Source organism: Mirounga angustirostris, unplaced genomic scaffold (assembly GCF_029215605.1).
Source record: "Mirounga angustirostris isolate CCGP_5_RB_7025 unplaced genomic scaffold, mMirAng1.0.hap1 SCAF_8, whole genome shotgun sequence".
NCBI lineage: Eukaryota > Metazoa > Chordata > Mammalia > Carnivora > Phocidae > Mirounga > Mirounga angustirostris.
In genome coordinates this window covers 12,578,341-12,595,976 of record NW_026991716.1, presented here as the reverse complement: position 1 = coordinate 12,595,976, position 17,636 = coordinate 12,578,341, and the positions used below count along the sequence as shown (strand labels likewise).

Here is a 17,636-nt window from a genome sequence, read left to right as displayed (position 1 = left end):
GCGTTCCCAATGCGGGGCTCGATTTCAGGACCCTGAGATCATGACCTGAGCCAAAGGCAGACGGACGCTTAACGACTGAGCCACCCAGGTGCCCCTGTTTTTCCTTTATAAAACGTATCTAATTGGGGCGCCTGGGTGGCTCAGTCTTTAAGCGTCCGTCTGCCTTCAGCCCAGGTCATGATCCCCAGGGTCCTGGGATCAAGTCCTGAATCGGGCTCCCTGCTCAGCGGGGAGCCTGCTTCTCCCTCTCCCTCTGCCTGCCGCTCTGCCTTCTTGTGCTTTCTCTGTCTCTCTGTCAAATAGATAAATAAAAATCTTTTTTTTTTTTTTTAAAGTGTCTTAAATTATGTTCCGTATTCAGCATTCGTTGCTGGTACAGCACATGAAACCTTTAAGGAAAATACCACAAAGAATACACACAGAATTATTAAGAAGGTGATGGATGTAGTTCTGCTTTGTGATAAAGGTGGAAGGATTATAGTTAATTTTGGCTTTTTGAACACAGTAGTAACAAAATGAATTTATCTAGGTTAGCAGGGTATAAAAGGCAAATCTTCAAGAAGACCCAGAACAGTTTTATTACAGACAGGAAGAAATCATTGGCTCTAAAACAAAGGTTTTTAACACTGAAATTAGTAAAGGGATTAAATGTCAAGAAAACATGACGTGAAGGTTATTGAGTGTTAAATAGTGTTCATAAAATTTTTTTCACCCGAGAATTTGAAGGTTAGTTCTTTTTTCTAGGCTAAGAATTCATGGGGCACCTGAGTGGCATAGTTGGTTAAGCGTCTAACTCTTGATTTTGGTTTAGAAATCAAGAATCTCAGAATCATGAGATCGAGCCCTATGTTGGGCTCTGAGCTCTTTGGGGAGTCTTCTGGAGATTCTCTCTTGCCCTCTGCACACATGTGCACCCCCACTCGTTCTCTTTAAAATCTCCAAAATTAGGAATTCTTTTTTTTTTTTTTTTAAATCAGTGAATGCTGAAAAAACCAGTGTATTACAAATGACATGATGTGTTCCTAGCCAAATACTTCTAAACACAAAGAGCTAAAGAATTCTTCCCTCTTCGGGAAGAAAGGGGTGTCTTTGAATGCTTGGGAGTTGTGAAAGTGGGTCTCCAATGTAAGAACGTGTCATGCTATGGAGACCCTGAAATGGCCTCAAGGAACAACCTGTTCTTTGAACAGTATTTATTGGGTCTCAACTATTTTCTCTAGGCACGTGCTAGGTTTTGAGGGTTAAGATGAGCAAGACTAAAAAATCATCTTCTTCCCTTTTTTTAAAATTATGTAATCTTCACATCCAGCATGGGGTTCGAACTCACGGCCCTGAGATCGAGAGTCACATGCTCCCCGAACTTGAGTCAGCCACCCAAGACTAAATCCTCTTGTTCAGAGAACCTGGCAGTTGGGTAGGTGGTTGCTTGTCACTATGGGTATTACCTTGAAAGTTATCACCTGCAGAGCAAGTGGTGGGTATCCCTGATGGCTGACCTCTATCTAGACAAGAGAAGAGAGAATATTCCAAAAGCGGGAACAACATGTGCAGAGTCAGAGGCTTGAGGGATCAAGTTAAGAGAACGTGTCAGTTGCCATACACCGATCCAGCTGCCTCTGTGCCTTTATGTTATGCACCATCATGGGGGGGGGAGATCAGGTTGGAAAACCAAAGTGTTTGTTGGTCTATTGCATGGCTTAGGAAGCTGATGTAAAAAATTCTCTTGTTTTTTAAAAAAGATTTTAAGTAGTCTCTACATGTAACATGGGGCTTGAACTCATAACCCTGAGATCAAAAGTCCTACGCTCCATTGACTGAGCCACCCAGGCGCCCCGTTTTTTAAACTGGGTGCAGATAGAATTTGAACCAGTAAAAGGAGCAACAGAATTGTTAGTGTGTTGAAATCTGTGCACGTACGTCTTTGTTTCTCCGATTTGTATCCTAGTATTACTTTCTAGAAGCAAATTTGCTGAATTACAGACTTTTAAAAATTGGCATCTATCACCAACTTGCTCTCTAGAAATATTTTTTTCAGTTTGTTCCCAACCTAGTAGCATAAGGGAGTATGGGTTTTGTCAGAATCAGATTTGAGAAGGAGATTGACGATTCTTTAGTTGTGATCTGAGTCAGCTCTTTTAGTTCTTCTCAAATCTAGTTTTCCATTATTCAGTATTAAGTAGGTCAAAGGGCCATGTTGTAATTCTGGTTGAATTTTACTGGATACTTCTGCGGGTCATGTTTTCAAAATAATCTCAACGCTGCTAATCTTCTCTTACTTGGCATCATTTCTGTGTTTACCTTTTTATAAATCCATTACCCAAATCATTTAAAAAATATATTGAAAGCCAAAGCATATTTTATCTTGTGTCTTTTTACAACCAAATAATTAAAAGTATATATTCGACAAAAAATTTCTGTAATTCATTAGCACCAAAGTTTATTAAGGCTTCGAGGTAACCCTTATAAAGTGCTTACTATGTACCACTAACCCTTTTACGTATATAATTAATTTAATGTCTTAATTTAACCAATTGTTGGTCCTTATGTGTATTTAACAGAGGAACAGGGCTTTTCCTGATTCTCCCCTGAAGTTCACACACTTGATGAAGTTAGGATTAGAACCAGGCAGCAGCCTTGCCCAAATGGTGCTGTGTACTGTGAACCATCAAGGTTCTTAGTGCTAGATGTTTACCAATTCATTTTTTTTAATGAATTAAAAAAAAAAACTGATGAAACATTGTCCTTTCTAGTAGCTTCTCGAACTTCCTTGTTTAATTGTAGTGCAGTTTCATTCATTGGTATTAGTGATTAAATCCATAGCAACCAAGTTTCACTAGTTAATATACAGTCCCCCAGCCTCGATCTTCCTACTGTGTTCTTGTAATTATTGGTATTATTTTATAATTGTACAGCGTGGCCTTGAAGTCACGTTGGCTGTAGGGCCAGCCACACGCATTATAGAGTTGAACACTGTTGTTGCTTCAGGAATTACCAAGCTCTCTTGGAAAGAGTCCAAGCCAGGCTCTGTGTCTACCTAATTCTGCTTGGTATATGCCAGTATATTAACTTTTATTTAAATAGAAGGCTAACAAGTAATGTTTATTATTATGTTGGCTGTTGTAAAGGGCCCATGCTTAATATTTTTGAAAGTCAAATATTACCCTGTGCATCATGTTTTCTGCATTGGCTTTTTATCGTAACTTAGGTGATCTGGTCAGTATTGTGTAATTCAGCCCAAATCACATCTGTCTTTATGAGGACACGGCTAATGCAGTGTGATCCTCAAAACCCAGTATTTCCTATATGAAATTCTCAGACTCTGCAGCTTTGTACACCCTCCTCTCACACTTGGTAATCTACTCCACCCTATTCTTCCTTTGTAATGAGTATTTTGTTGGGGGATGTTGGATTGGTAAGGTGCCACCTTCTGTATGCAGTAACGTATATAGGTGGCAGGAAATTGAGCTTTTGGAAGCAGATCATGGATGATGAGTATTCAGTGACTTGCTCTTACTTTGTAAGGCTTGTCTTTCCTTTTATGAGTTAGGTCCCAGCTCTCAAGATGAGCTGACTTCCTTGATTGGATACATGAATAAAACAAGTCTTAATACTTATGAAGCAGCTTCTTTAATTAATCAGCACAGCACTTATTAGATATCCAAATTTGATGAGGACATGGGAGTGAATTGCTCTCTCACATTTTATCCACAGCCTAGATTGGGGTTTACCCCAGTCATATATTTTTAAAATGCCAAGTGCAGCTGGTGGGCTGCTGGAGTTGGCCCAACTCGGAGGTAATGAAGTGGTTGTACATGCAGGTAGAGTCCTCCGTTCTGAAGCTCTCCGCAGCAAAATATGTCCTTGGATGTCCTGGTGTTTGGGTGATCGTCAGGTGGTGGAGGGTGGCCATGAGGCCGGCTGGCTGCCTAGCATTTCTTAGGATGGGAGATCCTTCCTGAAATGCTGATCTCTTCACAAGTAGCAGTTTGGAGTACCTTTGTTCTCTAGAGTCCTAGGTAAATAGGTCTTTATATTTAATTAAGCATTTAGAGATTACGATGATGCCTTGCTGGTGGTGCGGATGCAAACATTGATGCTGCTTTGGAAACCATTTTGCCATTAACTTGTAAATTTGTTTTTGCATATTCAAGAATTCCCAACAGTTCCACTTCTAGGTGTGTATCCCAGAGAAGCTCCAGTGCATGCTTTCCAGGGGACAAGCAGAAGGAAGTTTGCAGTGTGGTTTGTGATAGTGACAAACTGGCAATACTTAGGTGCCCTTGGACGAGATAAAGTGTGGAATATTCATACAGTGGAGTGTGATGGAGTGTGATGAACAACAGTGAAAATGAGTAAAGAATAAGCAAAATCATGGATGGATGATCTTAGTAACCTCATGTTGAGTTGGAAAAACAAATCCCCTGAGCCTTAACACAGAGCAATAACCTTTAAAAAAAAAATTTTTTTTTTTTTAATTTATTTATTTGAGAGAGAGAGCACCGCACGTGAGCATGTGCCCACATGAGCCAGGAGAGGGAGAGGCCGAGAATCTGAAGACGGCTCCGCATTGAGCACTGAGCCCAACGCAGGGCTAGATCCCATGACCCTGAGATCATGACCTGAGCCAATACCAAGAGTTGCATGCTTAACCCACTGAGCCACCCAGGTGCTCCCCCAGAGCAGTACCTTTTTGTGAAGTTCATAATCAAGCCCAGTGAAATAACATAGCACAAATACATAACGCTTAACTTAAAAAATAATGAAGGGGGGGTAGGTGGAAGCATATAGATATAATGCTTTAGTAACTGGGTTTGGCTGTGGGCTTATAGGTATTCTTTATGCTAAACTAAAACAGGAAGACTGAAGTGGGTGACATTTGGGAGTCCTCACTCAAAACTTGGAACTTGCTCTGATCTTTGAATATTGAAACTCAGCTGGTGGTGCTGTCAGTCACACCACTGTGGAACAAAGCTGCGGGCCTTGTGAGCCTCACGAGCCTCACCCTGCCTCTCTACCCTCTCTGGCTCAGGATTTCAGTATTGAAAGTTGTATTTTTATTCAGAAGCAGGACGCAGTTTTCGGTTCTATCGTGTGTGCCCCGGAAGCTGTTAGTCCATCTATCTGGTACTTTGGGAAATGCACCCGTGTTTTATCCGAACAGTCCAAAACCTGATGAAGTTTACAGCCCAGAGGTGTTCAGCGGTAGGGCTGGGGCAGAGTGGACACACGGGCCTGACTAAGCATATATTTTAGGGAATGTGCAGTGCACGATCAGATCCTGACGATGGTCTTGGAAGTAAAAGCAGTCAGGGCCAACACTCTGCTAGGGCTTATCTTTCTAAATTTAAATACCCAGTTACTTTCCAGGCAATGGGAAGCGAAGTCAGAGAGAGTAGAGAAAAAATAAAGCAGACGCTGCTTCCCTCGGGTGGGCTGAGGGCTCTCTCTACACTCTCCGTTTGGAGGCGGCAGAGCTGGGGACGTTGAAGATGACCAGTAGCCATACGTCACCGTCAGACTGGGTTTCTGGCCATTCATTTCAGGTCTTGTGGTTCTTGCTGTCTTCCTTCCTTTTCTCAGAATCACCATCCCATATTTCCAGTTCTTTGTTGGGTGCTTTTGATTACTGAGGGCACCAAAAGACTAGTCCCAGTAGAAAGAAGAGGAAAAAAGCCAAATAGTCATCCCTTCAATGTCCTTTAATTGACTGTGTATGACTTATGCTGCAGTGGGATGCATGCCAAACAGTTGTTCGACATTACAGGAGTGTACTGCACTGGAGAGAACCGGATGAGGGTCTGCTCTGCGGGCTCACATATAGGGCAGGATAGGATCCGAGAGGGATTTTTCATCCCAGTGATTTCTACGAGGAATTGTATCATCGGGTTGTTCCGGTTCCCAGATACCCTGGCATTCTTGGATGACCTTTGGTTGAGAACCTTATGAGGAGCTAGCTCTGATCTTGGTTAAGAACCATACCTGCATAAGCCTCAGTGTGCATATCTGTAAAGTGGGGGATTATGCTAGATGGTCTCTAAGGCTCCACCTGTAATTCTGATTTTAAAGCGGGTGGAGAGCAAGTAGCAATCAGCAAGGACCAACACCAACCTCCTGATTGTTTAAAAGCGAGGCAGGTAGATAGGACCTGGTGATTTAGGCAACAGGAGACTGCCCTCGTGAAAAGAATAATCACCAGCCCTGGGTGACTGTCAGCTAGATGCCATAAGCAAAAGTAGCATCAGCTTTGAGGGGTTTGGTGAGGTCTCAGTAACAACCTGTATAAAGCCGAGAAGGGGCTCATTCAGTGGTTAAACAACAACTCACTAAAAGTAATAGTAAGGGGCATTCTTTTCCCAGTTTCCTTGGATGAATCTGAGGTAAACTTTAAATTTAGCATGTGGAATCTTTTGATGGCATGCCGCCATCTTCCCTCTCCCCCCCCGCCCCCCCATTGGAAAGGCAAAAAGAGTACAGTGTGGGATGGTGTTCAGAGCATGTGTTTTTGACATCATGATTGCCAGCTGAAGTTCAAAAGCCTTGAAAGAATTGACTTTTAAAATCAAATAGCTTTATGACAAATGAGGGGGAGATGCATGCTCCAGTCATCAGGGCCAGGGAGCCGGCCAGCCTTGTTGGAGTCTTCCCCCCACCCCCCCCAGCAGCTGCCAGACCACAGAGCCTGTTCTGTGACAGACCCTCCAGAAACAATGAGGAGAAACAGCGTCTGTGTTATTAGATGAGATGAATTTACGTGCGTGGGGGAAGGCCGTCAGTGTGCTGGGGGCGGGGAGGACGGCAGTGGCCCCAGCAGTCATCACAGAAGTAATAAAAGCGTCCTGGTAGCCAGGATTGGAGGGAGGGGAGGGGAGGGCTTGAGGAGGAGGAGCCTGTGGAGCGAGATTTCTGCAGTCTGTCTGGATCGCTGCCCAGCTCTCCCAGCCAAAAAAACAAATAAAAATAAATAAAAGGCAAGTGCTGAATGACACAGATTATGATATTAAAAAGGGATGCCATTGAAAATGTGCCACGGACCCCCCACCCCCACCCCACTGCTGTGCGTGGGGGTGGAATGTGTGCATGGGGGGGGGGCGGCAGACTGGGTGCAGACGTGTGCACCATTAAACTGACCGCCCCCGTCAGAGGTGTCCTGTCTCTCCTCTCCTCACCCCCCCCCCCCCCCCATGCCAGAAATTCTCCAATAAGGATTTGTCTGCATTGCAGATTGGGAGAATTGCTTTGCCTGGAGAGAGAAAAGCTAGTCGCTCTTTTCGTTCCCCCCTTTTTCCCCCTCCCCTCAATTTATCAGGAGGGGGGAAAACGCGCCACAGACCCCTCCTCTTCGGGGTTGGGTTCCCTCCCCTGCACATAAATAACCTTCCCTCCCGGGCGCCTCCCCCCCCCTCCCGGGCCCAGGGCTCGCGGCCGTCCTATTGCCGCGCGGAATGTGCACCACCGCCTGCTTATTACGTACAGGGGAGGATTGTTGACAAGTGCTCTGGAGCCTGCCTCGCCGCGCTCGCCCTCCCTCCTCCCTCCTCCCTCCCTCCTCCCTCCCTCCCTCTGTCCTCCTTCCTCTCTGTCTCTCTGCAATGATCCGGCTCTGAGGATGGCTGCTCCACGGGTCTGTCAGGTGCAGTTTTTGGTGGCTTATCTTGAGGAACCTGGGATAGAAGGTCTGTTCCTATAAATAAAATAAAAACCAAATAGCTCTAGGTTTGTTTCAGGCTGCTATGGCTTTTGTTGGAGAAATAGGCCTTTTGTGGTTTTTCCCCTGCTGGGGTCCTGATTAAATCCATTATGGATGGCAAGGTGCTAGATAGATCTGTCTGTCTGTGTGTATATATGAGTATGTGAAAAGTGTTGCGATTGCTTAATATTAATACTCTTTTAGCTTTGATATCCTCCCTGGGGGTAGTTGGTGGCTCCTGCAAAGACACTGTGGAAATTTACAAGAGAGAATTAATGTCGTTCTTAAAGCATTCAGCTCTGTTGACCATTTTGGCCAAATCTGCAGTTTTAGCCAGGCTTGTATGAATTTCGACGTTTCTCTGGGGACCAAACGCCATCCAGCTATGGCTGGTCCCTTTATTTTATTGCCAGTTTATGCGATCGTTTCCCAGCATTTAAAAATAGATGTTTGATTAAAGTTAATTAGTTTGTCCTCACCACGGCTTTGGTTTCCTTTATCAACAGCATGCATAGTTTCCTTTCCCTCAATACTTTGTATCTCTTGTCTTCCTTCCTCGATAGATGGAGGAAACTGAGGCACGGACGTGGATACTGGGTGATTCTAGGTCAGCCCTAAAGCTTGAAACTCCGAGCGCTCTCGATTTTTTTTTTTCCCCCTCCCACCTCTCGTGCATGAATCTGGGTTTGCATTACTAGATGTAAACACAAATGAATTTTAGGAGCCATCAGTTTTAGGTGCCTCTGATTTTTGCAGATTCTGTGGCCATGTTCCTGGAGTTCTGCTTTTTGTGTTGCTTACCTTAGATTTCAGTATGAGAAAGAATGTTGCTCTGGGAGGTAGTAGGCCTCTCTAAACTTGCTTGCTGTCAGCAGCTTTAAAAATTTCCTTATTATTATTATTATTATTTTTGCTTCAGATAGCCCACTTAATCCTTCCTTAATCTGTTCATCTTAAAAGCGGGTGTGCAGTCTGATTTGTGAGTGAGGTAATGAGGGCCCTCAGAAACTTCCATCCCTCCTAGTCAATGCTACAAGCACAAGGGAATTGAGAACGTTGGTGGGGTCCATTTGTATTAGGGGGTAAAAGCAGCCAGAGAGGTTTTAGGGTTAAGGGTGTGGCTCTTCTCCACAAATTGTGATGTTCGTCAGAACACAGTATTTGGAGTGGTGCCTGTTTATCAGCACAGACCAGTACACAGACTAGTAACTTGATGGGGTTTGTTGATCTGAGCTGAAGCCAGGTTTACCTAACTTTGTAGAGACTTGCTAATATTTGAGAGCCTGTGTCTTTTGGTAACTCATCTGTGGGGTAAATGTAAGTGATGATATTAAGCTTTGAAGGTAAATACACGTGCATATGGCAATTACTTGAAGGTTGACTGTCCCTAGCTTTCTGAGAATATGCTGCATAGGTATATGGAAATCTCCCTTTGAGAAGTGCAGATTGCGTGATTTGGAAAAAAGAATCTGATTTTGGCACGTCCGATTATCTGAACGTAAAACTTTGGATGTGTTGGTCTCCTTGATCTATCTAAAAGAATTTCTCTAGAAATGACCTGTGTTTACCTCTACAGTGTGGGACTCCAAGTTCACGCTTTGCAGTGATACCATTGTTCTGCAGCTCGGTCTCTACACCGGCCTAAATCCGGCATCTGTCTTTAATCCCTTTTCTTCTGAATGTGGAAGGCGGTTTTTGACCTCTGGGGCATTTGGGACTGGGCCATTTGCACAGTGGAACCTTTTCCCTTAGCTGATAGAAGCTTGAGTTGCAGGTTCTGGGGGAGTCCAGGGATTCATGCTTTGGATGGATGGTTATAACTAGATGGCCTGGTGGGCATGCTTTTGACTGGTTTGCCAGCATAAAATCAATAAGGTATTGGGATGGGGTTTGGACCCGGAGGAATTCAGGCCTGGGATGGAGGAGTAATTGATGTTTGCATGCAAAAGTAGAGAGAGCTTCTCCTTGTGGAACAGTGTGGATGTTTCTGTTTTATTATTTATTATTCAAGCTATTCTACCTGTTGTGATGTTGTAAAATTCATGGTAAGGAGGAAGAACAAGGGAAAAGACAGAGAATGTAAGGAGGAAGAGCCCTTTTACCCTAAAGAAGTAAAGGAGTTGTTGCAAAATGCACAGTACAATTTGCTTGCCATTGTGATCATCACAGTTCCCAGTAGCTGCCATGGCTGGTCCAGAAACTAGAGATCCTGGATCTTTCCCACTGAGTGATTTTTTTTGGGGGGGGGGGTACCAAATGAAGTCCAACTGTGGCTCTTCGGTGGTGGTTGTTGGAGTCTCTCCATGAGGAGTGTTTTCTTTCTTCTTGTGACTACTGGTCAGGATGTGGGAAGGAGAGGTCTTTTGTCTTTGGGTGGTGCTCACTCATTTCGGGTTTAGACCGCTAGAACAGGGCCCATTTTAGTGTTCGCAGCAATGTGGTCGCCCTTCCTGTGTGTAAATGTCTGTTGGCTCGCTTCTTTGTGCCTCAAGGTGAGGAAATCCCTTCTGGGCTCAAGGGTCCTGTCTCTCTTCCCGCTCATCTGTCTCAAAGGTAGCCATGTGCTTGATTTTGAGACAAGAAAAAAAAGGATAGAATCCGACATTGGCTTTGCTTACCCAGTGGCCCAACTTTTCCATGTTAATTAATTAGTTCTCTGTCAGTTTTTTTAGGGAACACCTTTTTTTATCAAAAACTTGAGCTTCAGATTGCCCAAGAAGGTTTCATGGGGAAAGAATGGTGGCGAGAAAGGGTTCCTGGGGCATTATCTGTTTACTTTTTGGGTGTTAAACTAACAAAAGCCCCTGTCGTCTCTTTGTCTTGGGGGCTCTTCTCAGGGGCCATTGGGGTATTTTTGGATTCCATATTCTTGGTTGGAATGGAAAATCTCCATAGCTGATTGAGAGTAGACAAAGGGGAGCCCTATCTGCTCAGGGGCCCTTCTCCTAAGGGAAGGGATCATTATTTTCCGTCAGCTGAGGTATTCAACCCACTTTCATTTGTGCTCTGTTGACCATGAGTGTGGCTGTGACATCATGCCTCGAGACTGTCATTTGTTCTCCTCCACCTCAGCGTTTTGATGTGGGGAGCCTGGGCTTAGCTTCGCAGACCTCTCTGCCATGCTCATCCCCTTCCCTGGAACCTGGGGATCCATCCAAAAGCTTGGCTGCGGACCCAAGTGTGTACAGTTGGGGTCGGACTCTGTATTCGTGTATTCGTGTTGAACCTGCGAGGCTGGCCGGAGCCCCATTTCTCCCTGGTATCCCAAAGCAAAGCAAAACAAAACAAAAAACCCCAGAAGACAATCCACAGATTTTTCTTTAAAAATGTGAGTGAAAAATACTTTATTTTTCACAAGCAAGGGCAGCAGACTCTGCATTCTGAATATGAGAGAGGGTCCTACCTCAACCCAAGGGACTGTTGTGGTAATTTTTCTCTCAACTCCAAAGTGCGGCAGCCATCCCCATCCCCCAACACGCACGCACGCTCACACACACACACACACACACACACACACACACACACACACACACAGCAGCTGAAAATGAAAGCTCCCTTTGGATGCTTGACTGTTTAATATGTAATGTGATACCTTGTTTCACAGTGATGGGGTGACGGGCCCTGGCTGTGTAATACAGAATTACCTTTTGTGCATTTCTTCTACAACAAAGCCAAATAATGGACTCTCCCTAATATGCTAATACGTTTGGTGTCCTCGAAATGTTTTGGAAACTTCAAAGGTCTCCTCATTTTTCCCCCTTCTCTTCAACCCTTCTTTAGGCTCTGCTTTTAGTGAAGCAGAGGGGTTCGATTTTTTTTTTCCCCTTTGGTTTTGTATTCTGTCATGTACGTGTAGCCAATGGGAGGGCTGGTGAAACTTCTTTGTGTCTAAAACATGGAATTATGAGGGCTGCACATTCTCTGTGTGTGTGTGTCCCTGTGCGTGCATGTGTCCGTCCGTCCCAGGGTTAGACAGGGATTCCCTTCAGTCTCTCTACCTCGGTGTTCTGAAATCTGTAGCTCTCATCAGGTGCTTAAGCTGGCCTTCTGGAGTGAGCGGGAACCTTGGCCTCGTTTGAATTCACCCCCCCCCCCCCCCCATGTGAAGGCAAGAGGGAGATCATGCTCCTCCATCTTCCAGTCTTCCAAGGACAAGAATTCTTTTTACCCACAGCTCCTGCTGCTTAGCCAAGAAGCCAGTTTTGGTGTCTTGCCTTGAATGGAAAGCCTTTTCATTTCTTGCTCAGTTTTGGGAGATGGGCTGAAAGGCCCCGGAACGTGATGGCCCGATTCTGTTGTACTGACTGGATTCTTTGGGGGCTCTCAGCCTGTGAGGACGGGCCCCGCCACGCATGCTGGCCGAGCGGTCTCGGGCCCGGGCCACGCCGCCCCTGTGGGCTGCCAGTGGCTAGCCACGGTTGCAGGTGGTCCCCAAGCTGCCTTCCCCCGCAGCGGTTTGGCATTTTCAGCTCATATTTATTGCTTTTGTGGAAGACAATAGACGTGGTTTAATTTAAGTTCAACCTCCTGAATATTAATAGAGGGGAACAAATGCTCATGTGGGGAGAACAGGATCTTTGGGCCATTCAATTTTCTCCATTTAACCTCCTCTCCCAATGAAGGGTTGTGGTGATCGGGGGAGGGTTTTGGGAAAATAAAATGAGCTCGTGTGTTAGAAGGAGGGGACGCTGTACTGTTATTTCTCATCGACTAAAAATAATAATTCAAAAAATTGATGGCAGGGCTTTGTTAGGGAGAAGAAAAGGCAACACACAGTAGCTTTTCTAATGTTCTGATAATGGCTGTTCTGCCCTGTGGCATCCTACTCCATCTTGCTGACCTGGCTCTTCTGGATCAGGCAGGCAGTATGATTTGGATTAAAATCTTCAAAATGAAACGGGGTAGCTCGTACATGGGAGGTGTGAGAGTGGGCTGGGGGGGAGCTGGGTGGAGTGGGCACGTCTCTGCCCAACCCTGTAGACTGCCTCACTGAAAATGAATGTAAATGTTCTCTGTACAGGATGGGGGTACCCCAAATGAAAAAGCAGATTGCATGCAGAACCAATGGGTCTTGCCCCTTATAAAGGCAGTGAAAAGCTCAGCTCCTTCAGTTTGCATTGACAGGCAATCAGTTCCCTCTGTATGGGCCCCAATTTTCCTAATCTGGAAAGCGAATCAGACTTACCTCTTCGAGTTCAGGTAATCATCCTTGCTAATCCTCGGAATGGAGGAAACTTTGGAGTTCTCGGAAGATATTAGTCTGGTGAGGGCTTGGGACAATGACTGCTACTTTCAGTCATTTTCATGTAGCTCAGCCACGCCTTACTGTGGCTTAATAGAGCATCCTGCTCACTTCTGTCTCACCAGTGAACTTCAAAGAGCTCATGTACAGTCAATTCAGGTTCCCTGTTTCCTTGTAAAATTTCACAATCCAGTTTCCCTGAATTTGCACTTTGGACAGTCGACTTCTGGAGGGGAGATACCTCCTATGCCTTTTTACATTGATGCATAGATATGAGTGCTTATTCATATCATACATAGATAGGAATGCTTCCCGGGCACCCTCCCCCCAGTGTGTTACTTTTTTTCCTCTGAATTTGTCATTAGCTGACTCCTTAGAGCTTTGTGACTAAGTTGTGTAAGTAATCTTCTTTGCCTTCACAAAATCCCCGATAAAAGGTAGAAGAATGCCCCAACAGAACTCTGGGGTTGGATGCCTTACTTTCATTTGGGTCGTCATAGATTGCACAATCAGAATTTGTTTCCTTATCTGATTCACACTTGCCCCAAGCATCCTAGTGTCTTAGAGCCCTGGGTCTCCTACCGGCTTGAACCTGGTTTTGCCCTGCAGTCGCGGTTCTCAAAATGTGGTTCCCCAGTAGCCAAGGCCACATCAGCATCACGTGCGAACTTGTTAGAATAGGACAGATGGGGTGATGAGGTCTGGGGGACTGTGTTTGGACAGGTGATTCTGATTCATGCTCAAGTTTGAGAATCCCCGCTCTATAATCTGCGGAGATTATTCTTGTCAGAAGGGCAGGAGTGTAGCTTGTCACTGAATGGTTTCACTCTTTTCTGCTTGCTTGCTCGCTCACTCACTCGCTGCTTACTCATGCAGCAAATACGGAAGGTCTTGTTATGTACTGAAGGGCACAGCAGTGTTTCTTCTGCCCCGGCTTCACCTAACAGCACATGGTCCTTGCTTGTTTCCTCCTTGGTCCAAACACAGCTTCAAAACAACCCCCTCCTCCTTCACTACCACCATCCCCCTGTTTTTGGTTTTGGTTTTTTAGGTTTATTGCAAATTCCAACTTTGCGATTAAGTGTTCTGGCTTCACTGATTCACATTCACTGTGTCCCGTTCCCCCCCCTCCCCCCCCGCCCCCGATCACTTTTTCCTTGCCCCCCAAGTGCAAGGTTTCTTCTTTGCACATACTAACTGATCCACCCATGTGTGCTTGTCGATCTACCTCCTCACTGGAATTTAGGTTTTGTTTGATTATGCCTGTATCCCCAGGGCCCTGGCATATGGTAGGTGTTAAGAAAATGAGCAGATGATAAAAACTTAAAGCAAGCAAGCAAGCAAGCATGGATGGGGTGAACTCCCATTCTTTCCCTCCTCTCTTGCTTTATTCTCCTTTTTGTACTCATGGACTATTAGAAAATGTGAACTCAACCAAGAGTAAGCTTATACTTAAGATGCCTCTCTTTCTCTCGCTCATTAATTTTACATGTGGTTCTGTAATCAGTTTTTATTTTGAACTGCCCATCCTTTTCAAGTGTGGCCATTCACTCATCTCCTCTTTACATGTATGACATCTCTCCTGGCCCAGTTTCTTCGTCTCTTGAGTATCTCCTGTATCCATCCTACTATTTTCCGTAGGCTTTCTCCTCACCCTGTGACCTTATTTAAAGTGCTGTATGTCATTTTATGTAGTTAATACCTATGAATTATGTAGGTTTAGTTGTCTAGAGCTTCATTAAAAAATCTCAAGGCAGGGAAGATTAATTTTCATATAATTGACTCAACCTCAAACATACATCCAAAATGTTTCAAAAATTAATCAATATAAAATTATCGAATGTTCAGTTTTCAGTTGATTAAAAATAAAAATAATTCATTTCCTTTTCTGCACTAGCTGTATTTCCGATGCTTGAATGTGACTGGGGCATCTGGGTGGCTCAGGCGCTTAATCTTCCGACTCTTGGTTTGGGGTCAGGTCATGATCTTGGGATCGAGATCGAGCCCTGGATTGGACTCTGCTTTGGGTGTGGAGCTTGCTTAAGATCCTCTCTCTCCCTCTGGCCCATCCCCCCATGTCAAAAAAAGGAAACACATTAAAAAAGCTGCATATGACTAGTGACCACAGTAGTGGGTAGCGTAGACCATACCTCTACCCTTAAACTGTGACTTCCATACAATTCATGTCTCCTTTTGACCTCACGGTGTAAATTGCCCATGTTTTCTCTTTCTTGGGGAAGTTGTGTATGATTTCACTTCTGTTTTGCAGTCCTGGCTCCCAAAAGCTACATGTCTAAGTGATAGCCATGGGCTTTATTTATTTCATTCTAATAGATTTCCAGTGTTCTGGTATTACTCATCCTCGGAAAGGATGTGCAAACACACAAGCAGGGAAGCACGTGCACAAACAGGTCTAGTCCCAGGGTTTGGTTTCCTTATACCACGTTCTTACAGATGACTTTACCAAATATATAGAATCCTCTTTCCTATATAGTGTTTAGTGTGATAGTTGGAACCACTCTTAAGTGTCTGAACCAAAAAGGGATTTATTTATTTATTTTAAGATTTTATTTATTTATTTGACAGAGAGAGACACAGCGAGAGAGGGAACACAAGCAGGGGGAGTGGGAGAGAAGCAGGCTTCCCGCTGAGCGGGGAGCCCGATGTGGGGCTTGATCCCAGGACCCCGGGGTCATGACCCGAGCCGAAGGCAGACGCTTAAAGTCTGAGCCACCCAGGCGCCGCAAAAAGGGATTTAATACAGGGAATTAAGTGCTTACAAAGTTGGGGGAAATGTTGGAAGGGTAGAAATCAAGGGTCCACACTATACTTTTGGCTCTGCTTAAAAGCCGAGTGCCACGGCTGTGAAAACGTAGATCCTGTGTAGGCATTCCTACGGATTCCCAGCTTCTGATGCCCATGAGGCTGCTGATGGGACTGAAATTGGGGGCCAGTCACTGCAGACACTTGTGTTGGGGTGAGCTTCCCATCAGTAGGACTTAAATTATGTCCAGAACCCTAGATGCAAGAACGTCTCAGTGCTAGAAGACCGGCCAGGCTTTTATTCTGCCATCACCCATTAGTGGGTCCTCAGTGCTTATTAAAATACTTCCAGTATCCCTTGTCACAGACCTTTCTCCAGTTCGCTTGCTTAACAGGACATCCCGGTATTTGTAGCGTACATCTGTTAGCCTTTGAAGGTTAACTAGTTCGAATTGGTAATACACGAGGTACCTTTCTTCCTAGCCCAAGCCCTGAAAGATGCTTATATATTTGAATAAGAACCCTGCAGAATCTATTACGGTTACAAAATCCTGCCTGCATTTCTCACTGTTGAAATGATTTCCTGGGCCTCATGTAGGATGAGGTGTCCCACTCAAAAGGGGGAGATACGCACCTTCTAATCTTCTTTCCAAATTCTGGTCTGGCCTCATCGGCCACGGTGTAGGGGTAACTGTGGTAAAGTGCTACTTCCTGATGTCATGTGTTTTAAGTCTTTGTCCCCTTTTCTCACCTGTAGGGCTCCTTGGTAATGGCCAGTCTAAGGGATTAGGACCAGCGTCAGAACAGTCAGAGAATGAGAAGGACGATGCATCCCAAGTGTCCTCTACTAGCAACGATGTTAGTTCTTCAGATTTTGAAGAAGGGCCGTCGAGGAAAAGGTTAGTACCCAAGGCTGAAAATGCTGGAGCCTTAAACCAGGGACACCAGCGTTTCCCACAGGGGAGCCAACTCGGGCCCACCCACCCAGTCTCCTGGTTTTCATAGAGGAGCCAGGGTTCTGGATGTTCTCTATCCCAGGTCCTGGTTTCTGAAAGTTGTCCGCTAATTGTCATCAGAAACGAACACACCAGAAAATGCGATGGGCCAAACAGAGCCCATTCCTCCCCTGAGCATTTGCCACAGGGTTGCCAACTTGTAATTCCTGTCTTCTCTGATCCTTGTAAGTGACTCTCCTCAATTTCTGGAGTCCATTCGATGGTATTTTGCCATGTCTGAAGAGAGCTGATCCTAAAAATGTTGAAGAATTAAATGCAGTGTTTCTGAACAACGTTCCTCCTCAGGAAAACAGAACCCCGGCTGTGGTGGAGGAATCGTTCATAAAACTTTTAATTTACCCTTTTTTTTTTTTTTAAATGACTTTCCTAAATAAGCTTGAGAGTTTGATAGGGAAGTTGGCTATGGGAATTTGATAAGTTTGTGGTTTCACGGTCAAACGGTGGCAGTGACCTTATATAATGCTGCTTGTAATGGGGTGTTTAAAAAACCCCTTGCCGGTCATCTGCCTGATTTCATACCTCATGTGTTGTGCTTCCACCTCCGAAATTATATTCCATTTCTGGTTTTTGGTTTTTTTTTTTTTTTTTTTTTTTCTTCCTTCCGTTCTCATACTTGAGGTTTTCCTGGATGACTAGATTGATGACTTTTTCTTAGAACCTGGTAGTTCGAGAGGTTGGGGAAAAGAAAAAAAAAATTGTACTCTTTCTCCAGAATTCTGTTACCTTTTGGAAATTGTCTAGATGCGTGTATCTAATGAAGTCCTGAGTTTAGTGGAAATCATGCATTAGGTATTTTAAGATCCTTAAAAGAACTGTATTTCAGTCTGAAATTGGAGATAATAGTTCAGTCTTAGTTTATTTTCCTCCATCATGCTGTGTCTTCGTTGAGAAAACCCAGAATACAATTTTCTCCTAATTCTCAGCACTG

The 17,636-nt window shown here is 44.6% G+C and overlaps 1 protein-coding gene across 9 annotated transcripts in view; it reads left to right on the top strand.

Annotated features, from left to right (window-relative positions):
* JARID2 (jumonji and AT-rich interaction domain containing 2) overlaps positions 1 to 17,636 on the top strand; it is a 260,030-nt gene that overhangs the window by 138,067 nt on the left and 104,327 nt on the right. For 7 of the 9 annotated variants that reach the window (XM_064597156.1, XM_064597150.1, XM_064597151.1 and 4 more), the window contains one exon: positions 16,450 to 16,591. The exons of 1 other annotated variant lie outside the window; for it this stretch is intronic. In XM_064597156.1, coding sequence (XP_064453226.1) covers positions 16,450 to 16,591 — 142 coding nt within the window. Of the gene's footprint in view, positions 1 to 7,574; positions 7,674 to 16,449; positions 16,592 to 17,636 lie in introns of those variants that run through there. One more of the 9 variants, XM_045866343.3, reaches the window with a different exon arrangement.